Source organism: Frankliniella occidentalis, unplaced genomic scaffold, assembly GCF_000697945.3.
Source record: "Frankliniella occidentalis isolate FOCC.00 unplaced genomic scaffold, Focc_3.1 Scaffold27, whole genome shotgun sequence".
NCBI classification, from domain to species: Eukaryota; Metazoa; Arthropoda; class Insecta; order Thysanoptera; family Thripidae; genus Frankliniella; species Frankliniella occidentalis.
In genome coordinates this window covers 684047-694334 of record NW_026267157.1, presented here as the reverse complement: position 1 = coordinate 694334, position 10288 = coordinate 684047, and the positions used below count along the sequence as shown (strand labels likewise).

The 10288-nt window shown below is 42.7% G+C and overlaps 2 protein-coding genes across 2 annotated transcripts; one reads left to right on the top strand and one right to left on the bottom strand.

The window, feature by feature from the left end:
* Positions 1-1771: 1771 nt before the first annotated feature.
* On the bottom strand, positions 1772-2840 carry LOC127749031 (uncharacterized). The gene is made up of 4 exons (XM_052265458.1): positions 2414-2840; positions 2182-2326; positions 1994-2044; positions 1772-1896 (listed from the first exon to the last, which is right to left on the bottom strand). The coding sequence occupies exons 1-4, from the start codon at positions 2702-2704 to the stop codon at positions 1772-1774; spliced, it is 612 nt and encodes a 203-aa protein (XP_052121418.1). The 5' UTR covers positions 2705-2840.
* A 4704-nt stretch (positions 2841-7544) lies between these two features.
* LOC113206869 (zinc finger MYM-type protein 1-like) lies at positions 7545-8908 on the top strand. Its single transcript, XM_052265456.1, has 3 exons — positions 7545-7748; positions 7860-8351; positions 8459-8908. Exons 1-3 carry the CDS (start codon positions 7545-7547, stop codon positions 8906-8908), a joined length of 1146 nt encoding a protein of 381 aa, XP_052121416.1.
* The last annotated feature ends 1380 nt before the right edge of the window (positions 8909-10288 follow it).

The window sequence follows — 10288 nt, the reverse complement described above, 5'->3', positions numbered from 1 at the left end:
GATTCAGCACGCTGAAGATGGCGCTACGCGCCTGCAGTGGTGGAACGGTGTGCACGATTAAGGCCGAACCGTTTGTCCGAAACAGTCGCGCAAATTATTTTTAGACTCAGGAGGAAACTGGCTATCGTCCCTACCTCGACGAACTCTGAGAAAAAAAAAATTGTATTTTTTAATCACGTTTGAATCTAAAGTACCGAAAAAAAAAGCAAAAAAACTCATAGTTTTCTTTTTTCTTTTTCAGTGAAGTGCTTGACTGATATCGGATTCTAAGGTAGGGACGATAGCGACATGTCTGACACACATTCAAAAAAAATCCCATACGGGTGGGGCAATTTGTTTGGGCGCAATCGTGCACACCAGTTCGAAAAATGGCGAACGGAGAAAAAAGCGTTTAAAGTTTCAGGATAAGGGTATCCATGCAGAGTTACAGGGGCTCAAAGTCGTTCCACGGGCGGGAAAATTTAATTGGACGCCCGGGCCGACTCGGGTCGCATTCAAGGCACCCAAAAGGACATTTTAAGCGAAAAAAAAAATAATTCGATTTTTTGAGCCTGCTACACTAGGATCCCCCCTTAAATGTGACTTATCTTTTAATGTCTTTTTGTAATAATGATATTGAAGACAATAAAACATTGAAAGAAGCAACGATCTTCCCCCTATCCTGATCTATTAGCCAACTGGCAATCTATCCTTTGCTTTGCCAATTTATTTCTTAAAATGTGACATTGAAAACATGTGGTTATAATGAAGACAATATTGAGTCAAGGAATCTGTCCCCTATATTTAGTGTATTTGTTTACTTACAGTCTTTTGTATGTCAATGGATGCTGTTTGGTTCAGTAACCTTTCATAAACCTTTATATAAAAAGTTTTTGCCGTGAGTCTTTATTTATTATTGTACATCTGGTAAGGTAGGGCGAGGCCCTGTATTGGACATAAATATACATAGTGGAATAGTGGATATGATGGCATCTGGAAGAATCTAGAGGCAACTGTTGTAGTACACACTATTACGACCATATTTGGTGGACTTAATGGGGGAATGTTCATGTTGTTGGTTGGTCGATTGTTGTGAGAGTGGATATTGAAGTTTTGGATGATGTGGGTTGTTAGGAGTTTGTTTGATTGCAGAGGATTGTAAATTATTAAGGCAATTATTTTGGAGATGGTTTTGAAAGGGGTAATTTTGATTGTAGGATATAACTTAATGGAGGGGAGGAGGCAAGGTAATCTATGGATGGACTTGAGAACTCCTTTTTGTAGTGTGGTGATTCTTGTAGAAATGGTCTTATTGGCAAGAGGCCAGATGCCACATTAGTATGAAATGTGAGCATGAAAGTAGGCATAATACATACATGGTCTTTAAGGTACATACATCTAAAGTATTATGGAGGCGATAAATAAGTCCAGCAGCCGCTCTAAGCTTCGGAGTCAGGTGATTCAGATTTCAGATTATTTCTGTTCCATGACGTGTACTTTCAACTGTGTGTCCTTCGATAACATCCAAGTTGTCTTAATTTAAAAAAAATGGTCAGTAAGGAATCCTTTTTATTTCCTTGAGGAGTCCTAAACTTTATTCTTTCCAATTTTACATTATTCCATACATTTTACTGCAGGGTGATGCAAGAATTAACGTTTTGTTATGTTAAGTTATGATTAAAATAAAGATTAGAGACCATGCAGAGAGATGCAGGAAATGTATATAATGCTGTTAATTTAGACGTTTTATCATTTAAATGACGTTAGGAATCTCCACAAGATCAACTTCCTTTCAACACATGGGGCATTTACCGGCATGAGCAAGCCACATGTCAAGGCAAAGCCAGCATGATACAGCTACACACCGGTCACATTTAGTTGGTATTTCAGGAGGTGCAATCAAACATATAACACAACCTACAAGAAGAAAAAGAGAACCATACAGCAATCTGCCTTGACAAACATTCAAAATATAATAACAATTTATGGATTTGGTTTCCACACCCACACTTACGTATTTCATCTCCATTGGCATTGCCAGCCACATTACTGACTTCCTGACAGTCTGTAAGAACCAAAGGCAATTAATGTATCATATTTAAAAAGTGCGATGATTATTCCCTTCATACTAAGTTGACATTGGACAGTGAAACAACCAGTATTTACTGATGTTTCCATGATTAATTAACGAGGTGTACATACCTGGTGCTGTAGGGATTCCCTGGTAGGTGGGGACTGACTTCTCTAAAGCTGTTTCTTGATGAAGGCTGATGTTATTCTTCTGGCTAGTGTGAACTGAAGTTACCAAGGCAATTTCTTGATCAAGGCCCAAATTGGGATTATTGACCTGCAAAAATTGCAATCAAAGAAATAATACACAAGTACCATGAAATTAACAGGATTTAGCAGTCTAAGGAGATGTGCAATAACATACATGGGAAATGTTATCAAGGTTAGGAGGGAAAATTGTAGAAGAGGATGATACAGGAGGAGCAAATAATTGTAATTGCAATTGTTGTTGTAATTGCGATTGTTGTCTGAATGCTAGTTGTTGGAGGGCCAGTTGCTGGATGGCCAAAGTCATCACAGGTGGTGTGCAAAACATTGCAGGTTGCATGCCAAATCCTGGGGGTTGTGGTGGAATGTCGAAATAAGGCCACGACACGTTGGGAGGATTGCATCTCATCCTCATCCGCTTCGAATTGTTCTTCCTGTAGCCTGGCATCGTTAAACGAAAAGAAAACTAAACGAACTACCGATCTTTAACTTCGTATGTAATAAAAGTAAATAGTCATTGAAGGAAGGAGAAAACATTCAGTCTTGCCACGTTTACGGAATGATCCTCCCCTGATGAAGACTTTAAAAACATCCACTTGGTGCAAATTGGACGCCGACGATCAGGAGATCCTCCCCTGATGAAGACTTTAAAAACATCCACTTGGTGCAAATTGGGAGAAACCTGGTTTATGCTAGTATTTTTGATTTTTTAGTTACTGCACCACCAATAAAACCAGCCAGTTTGGCGACAACCAAACCCATCTGTGTTTTCTAGTTTCTACGGGATTCTAGATGCCGACTGGGTTGGTGGTTGTCTAATTGCTGAAACCAACAAATGAATGGCCACATTATTTATTCCCGCCATCAGTTCTTTGGTGTTGTCTTGGTTGGTCGGTCGTTTCGTTTGTCTATATGTCTGTGTAGCGGTTGGGATGCTTGGATTTTGGCCAGTGTAATCTGCTTCTGAGAGATGTATTTCAAGCCAAAAATGAAAACATCGTATCGCTATCGAGTTATTCTGTAAGATTCATTTCTGCACTTTACCTGAATTGTGACTTGTTTGTTGCTACTGGTACTAGGATAATAAAATCTAAATGTCGTTATTTTGCCCCTTTTACAGACTACTATACATCCTGAACCTGTTTTCCTACGATCCAAAATGTGTCATTCCAGGGCAAAGTGGATTTTCATGAAGAGTAAAGCGTGCTGAATCTAGTGGCACTCGATGCCCCAACCTCACATAAAAACTGGCCCAGCAAATGAGAGTGATCAAAAATGATACACTGTGACGTTAGCGGGGATGTTGTGACGCGCGACCCGCGGCGTAAAACCGCTGAGCATTCTTTATATTTTACAAGTGTACATGTCTTGCTAGTGATCCCGCAACCCGTGCGGTACCAACCATGTTTTTAGAACCGCGCTGCGACCAAATTTCGCATGTATCAAAAATGATACGCTGTGACGTTATGGGTATGTTTGGACGCGCGACCCGCTAGGTAGACCAGATGAGCACACTTTACACTTTACAAGTGTATATGTCTTTCTAGTGTTCCCGCAACCCGTGCGATGCCAACCATGTTTTAAGAACCGCGCTGCGACCAAATTTCGAATGTACCAAAAATGATACACTGTGACGTTATGGCTATGTCTGGATGTGCGACCCCTGGGTAGACCCGAAGAGCACACTTTACACTTTACACGTGCACGTCTTGCTAGTGATACCGCAATCCGTGCGGTGCCAACCATGTTTTTAGAACCGGCGCTGCGACCAAATTTCGCATGTATCAAAAATGATACACTGTGACGTTAGGAGGTATGTTTTGACGCGCGACCCGCGGGGTGGACCCGATGAGCACACTTTATATTTTACAAGTGTACATGTCTTGATATTGATCCCGCAATCCGTGCGGTGCCAACCATGTTTTTAGAACCGCGCTGTGACCAAATTTCGGATGTATCAGAAATGATACGCTGTGACTGACACTCCGGTACAGTTCCTGTACTGTTCCGGGTGCTCTGGACTAGCCCAATATGCTTCACATGTCATCCACAAGCCTCACCACGTATCTACGGACCATTAGAATCTCATGGAAAAAATGTCAAAAAACGACAAAAAAATGTGCCTCTACGTCACGGACGTTCATTTTTGATACACACAACTTTGCAAGCGTGTCACAATGTGAGTTTTTGAGATATCCTCGATCTATCTTCGGCGCTGCCTACTTTGGACCTTTGCCAACAAAACATGACCACTACCATGAAAATCCGACCCCCCTACCCACAGCTATAGGCGCTGCAGTTAGGCCCTGCATGGACCCCCTCGCAGGCCTGTTTTTGGCGCGCCACAGCAACCCACACAAAGCACTCATGGGGTCGTAAGTGGTATGGATAGATTCGTTTGGACCTCCTCAAACGTATCCATGACAAAAACGTGATGTACCTCACAAGTAGACGGCTCCAGGCCGTGTTTTATGAGGTGTATCAAATTTGATACCTTGTGACGTACAGGGTTAAATCAAATTTTTGAGCTAGAATGCTCTACTTTGAACTTGATCTGTCTTTTTATGATACCAAACGACCCTGAAAATCCCAGGTCGCTAGCTCAATTCGTTCTCGAGTTATCGTGATGACAGACAGACACACAGACAGACGCGAAACTTTTTGATCATCACTGGAGTAATAGGCTTCGCTAATCGCTCAGCCAACTAATTTTCTTTTGTTTTTCCAGGTGCAGAAGCGAAGCGGACACACTTGGCGGTTCCCTACCGTTCAAAGAATAATCTGGGACAGGACCAGTGGCATTGGACAGCTCGGCTTCCTCAACAACAGCGATGGGCGTGGGCGTAGGCGTCACATCGTCAGGTTTGTTAAAATTTTCGTGGAATTGTTCTGCATCAAAATGCGAAAGAATTCAATACAAATATAGATTTTAAATATGCTAAAGTTTGTAATGATTTTGGAAAGTTTTTACCTACCACTACCACTCAAAAATAAAGATATATTATTAGGATCATTGGCTGAGCGATTAGCGAAGCCCATAACTCCACTGACCGGAAAAGTTTCATTCTGTTAGTTTGTTTGTCTGTCTGTCCGCACGATAACTCAAGAAAGAATTGAGAGAGCGATCTGGGAATTTCAGGGTCGTTTTTTATCATAAAAAGACAGATCGAGTACGAAGATGAGCACTCTAGCTCAAAAATTGACTTTTAAAAAAATCAAAAACCACAGGCTGCAAATTTTTTTTTCGAATATTTTTTTATGGGCTCCAGAGGGGTAACTCGTGAAAGTAGAGTCCATTGGGCGAAGAGGCCTGGCCCTGAACTGTCCTTGTATACCTGAACAAGAAATGTAAATAACATCATTCACTAAACTGAAAGCTGATGGTATAACCACATTTCAAACACAACAGTTGTTGTGCAAAAATTAAAATAAACACTAAACTATAAGTTTATGAAAATAGCATGTGTAAACATTTGAAAGGTGCTTATTATCTTAATGGATAGCTTGCTATACGATATTCGTCCAAAATATCATGGAACGATACAAGTCGTGCTCCATCTATTTCTTGAAGAAGGTTTTCACGGAAGTGCCTTTCACCAACATAATTTGGATCTGGGTGGTGATTGTGTGGCTTGCTGTGGCGAAAGCCATGACCAAATCTGAAAATGGCCCGCCCTGAGCATCTCAATGTGTGTGACATCACGCATTTGAAATAAATTGAAGTTCCTGTTTCCAAATTGACGTGGTATGCGTGCGTGTGATCCATCACCAAGATGGTAATAATGGGACCCTGCTCGGTACCCATTTTCTCTAATTAAAAAGTTTTTTTTCTCAGCTGGACAAAATCTGTGACGTAAAGGGTTAAAAAAAATCAAAAACCACAGGTCCCCAAAATGACGTTTTTTAAAATTATTTGTTTTAATGTTTCCTAAGGGGTAACTCATCAAAGTAGAACCCGATGGGCAAACATTTCGTCCGTTTGGCTCTATCACTTACCGTTGAGGCGCCAGACACTGTTTTCCACACGGAAATGACCCCAAACCATTTCAATGTTTTTCTCAAATATTTCGTGGTCTCTGAAGGGTCAACTCGTCAAAATAAAACCCTGGGGAGCGATAATTGTTACTTTTGGGGCCGGGGGCCTATTTACGACTCTTTCTTTTGCCCGACTCTGGTGTCAGCGCCGCAGGCCTAGGTAGATGTATGCCAGGCGGTCGCAGCGTAATAGTGTTTCGTGAGATATCGCGAAGCCTGTTACGCGAGACGTGGTCTGGCGTACATCTACCTAGTACTAGCTATACGTACGCCAGACCACGTCTCGCGTAACAGGCTTCGCGATATCTCACGAAACACTGTTCCGCTGCGACGCGCCTGGCGCACATATAGCTAGGCCTGCGGCGCTGACACCCGAGACGCAGGGTGGCCACGAAATCGGAGTTTTCAAATTCCGTGACTTTTCCCTGACCTTTTCCTGACTTTTTACGCATATTTCCTGACTTTTAAATGTATTTTAAGTGGAACTTTTTTCCTCCCAAAAAATTGAAAATGCCACCGGAAGTTTGACAACAATATGGGGCAAGATTCAGTCATTTTCCCTGACCAACATTCAATTTCCCTGACTTTTCCCTGACTTCCCTGACCAGTATTATTTTCCCTGACTCTTCCCTGACTTCCCTGACTTCCATGTTGCGTGGCAACCCTGGAGACGGGGGAATAGGAGTGTATATACAATTTTTCGAAATGAAGTCTTTTTAACGATTTAATCGACCATTTGATCATTTACACCTCGTTTTTGTCAAGAAATGCCCCCTAGCACTTAAACGGTACAAGATAGAGTTAAACGGACGAAATTTGTGCCCACCGGGCTCTACTTTGACGGTTTACCCCTTGATAACCCATAAAAAAATATTTTGTTAAAAATTCATTTTGCGACCTGTAGTTTTTGATTATTTTAAAAGCCAATTTTTGAGCTAGAATGCTCATCTTCGAACTCGATCTGTCTTTTTATGACACAAAACGACCCTGAAAATTTCATGTCGGTAGCTCAATTCGTTCTCGAGTTATCGTGCGGACAGACAGACAAACACTCAAACAAACAGAATGAAACTTTTTCGTTCAGTGGAGTAATGGGCTTCGCTAATCGCTCAGCCAATAAGGACCGAATCTATTATTTTCAAGATAAATGGTCTAAGGGATACCCGTGGCTACATTAAGATGGTGCATTAAAATCTGTCGTTTGCTTGCCTTGCAAGGTTGCTGTCAATGGTAAATTGCTTTCAGCATCCCAGATGGCGGCCGCTCAGAAAGCAGGAACAGATCTCGTTTTTGGACCCGGTGTTAAGAACTGGAAAAAAGCAGCTGATTTATTTGAAAAACACTCAAAGGCTATTTACCACAACGATGCTGTGAAAGTCCTTGTTGCGAAACAAGGACAGCCACATTCGTCCGTCGCTACGCAAGTCACTTCCGCTCGCAATGAGCAGCAAAACCAGGCAAGAGTCGCTTTGGAGGCAATAATGAAAAGTATGCTTCTTCTTGGTCGGCAGGGGGTGGCCATGCGCGGTAGCGACAGTGACGGGGGTAATTTTAATGCCCTTTTGCAGCTACTCACCCAGTACTGCCCTGAGCTGAAAGATTTGTTAACACGGAAGAAAAATTGTACCTCGCCACAGATTCAAAATGAAATAGCCCAGATTGCCGCCCATAAAATACTTAATGATAAGCGCGAGCAAATAAGAAACTCCGAGTTTTTTTCCCTCATAATGGACGAGGCATCCGACGAAGGTACAAAGAAGCAAATGTCCATTAATGTTCGTGTTGTCAACGAAGATCTCGAATCAGAAGAAATTTTTCTTGGGCTCTACGAAGTATCGTCTACTACTGGTGAAAATCTAATCAAAGTTGCTCTCGATGCTCTCACAAGACTCCAGCTGCCCCTTGCAAATTTGAGAGGGCAAACCTACGATGCTGGCAGCAACATGAGGGGCGCCGTGAAGGGAGTTCAGGGCCGAATCAGGGAACTGCAGCCACTTGCAGTGTATGTTCACTGCTTCAACCATAGCTTAAATTTGGCTCTACAAGACACCGCAAAGAGTGTATGTATGATTTTTTTTAGAATAAAATACCAAGTGAATTTTATTATTATTTTCATTATCATGGCGCTTTTAAAATGGATCTTAAAGCTCCTTTTTAATTTTTCCAGGTTACTCTTGTGAGAGACTGCACGGACTGGACAAGGGAAGTGGCTAATATGATAAGGCGGTCACCCCACAGACGAGCAATGTTCGACACCTTTGCTCAAGAGCATCCAGAGGCTAAAGGTACCAACTTGCAGCCAGTGTGCGCCACGAGGTGGACCATGCGGACTCCTGCGACTACAGGAGTATTAGACAACTACCCAGCAGTTATTGAGACGTTGGACGAGATCGGTGCTTCGACGGCAGACGGAGCGACAACAGCTGCAGGCCTGGCCGGCAAACTTAAGAAAGGTTCAACTTACCTCGGAATTCTTTTAAGCAGAGAAATTTTTAGCCCCTGCGAGTTGGCCAGCACCAAACTCCAGAAGCCAGGACTGACAGTGAGTGAAGGACTAGAAATTATAGAGCTTCTCTACGGTCGGTTCCACCTCCTCCTCGTCATCCTCATCCAGTGAGCGCTTGGATGGCCCCGGCTGAGGTGAACGGGGGGCGGAGGGGCCGGCCTGTGGGGTAAAAAAATATTTTTTAAGCTCCTACAAGTGTTGATAGATTATTTAACCTAGAACAAAAACCTGTTCTAGGACGTTTGAAAATATTTTTTTACCTCCGAAAACGCATCATTTTTTACATTTTAGCCTATTTTGGGGCGCTTTTTCTCTTTCCTTATTTTTTACCCAAATGAGGAGTACGCTACAGATATTTTCGACTATTGCAAACGAAAGAGCATGAAAGAAAGACCTTTATTTTCATGCCTTTCAAACGGTCCTCTGACGCTTACGCGTCCACTGAGATGCCTGGATCTTTTCCAATGTAGAGAAAAACCCCTAAAATTCTCGTTTTTCCGGGAATAGAGGCCACAAATAGACTGGTAGACTCAAACGGACTGTGGGAATCGATTCCTTGCGTCAAAATACGTTTAGGGACACCCCGGTCGTGTTTTAAACCAGTTTAAGCGCAGCTACAATATTTTTCCTTAATAAGCAAAACAAAGAAATAAAATGAAACTTTGGGGGTTTTGCGCGACCTCTAAATCGGTAGGTATCAGGCTCAATTTTTTTTCAGAACTCATGTTCGGGTCCATTACCAGGAACGAAATTAATATTTTGGGAAATCAAAAATTATTTTTACTATTGGCACCCCAGCCAAAAGCCACACTTTAGGTAAAATTGGACATTTTGAGCATTATTTGACGCCTAATCAGAGTAACTGAACGACCTCGCGAGCACCCCACGACGGTTTGGGGTCGAAGTACGATGTTTTTACTTACCTCTAGTACCAGTGAGCACCACCTGGTGCCCTTCCAACGGTGTAAAGCGGGTTGCCGGCATTGCACTGTTTTTGCTGTTTTTTTTTTTCGATTTTCAAGGCTCTACTGGGGCATGAAGGAGTGGTCACACAGAAACACGATTTCGCACCGTTAATCACCTCTTTTAGTAGAACATTTTCCACGGTGAGCCGATATCAATATCGAAAAAAGTGTCATTTCGACGGACCTTATACGTGAAGGTGGCCGGCCACTGCCCCTCGCGGAGCTGACCGCGCCTCCAGGCCCCATCGTTTTGATGAAGAGGGGTGAGAATACTCCTAGAATGCACAGTGTGAAGTGCCCCGGGAGTAGTAAGTATGTCACTTTGTCCCGGTCGGCCATTTTATGGCACTATGTCCCGGTCGCCATCTTGAAGGGCTCTAACCTAACCTATTTCGGGGGTATCTTGGAGGGGGTCTGACCCCGTACCAAATTTTGGGGGTATTTTGGGGGGTGCCCAACCCCGTACCTAATTTTTAGGGGTGTCTTTCGAGCACCTAACATAACCTAACCTATTTTTTAACGGTGT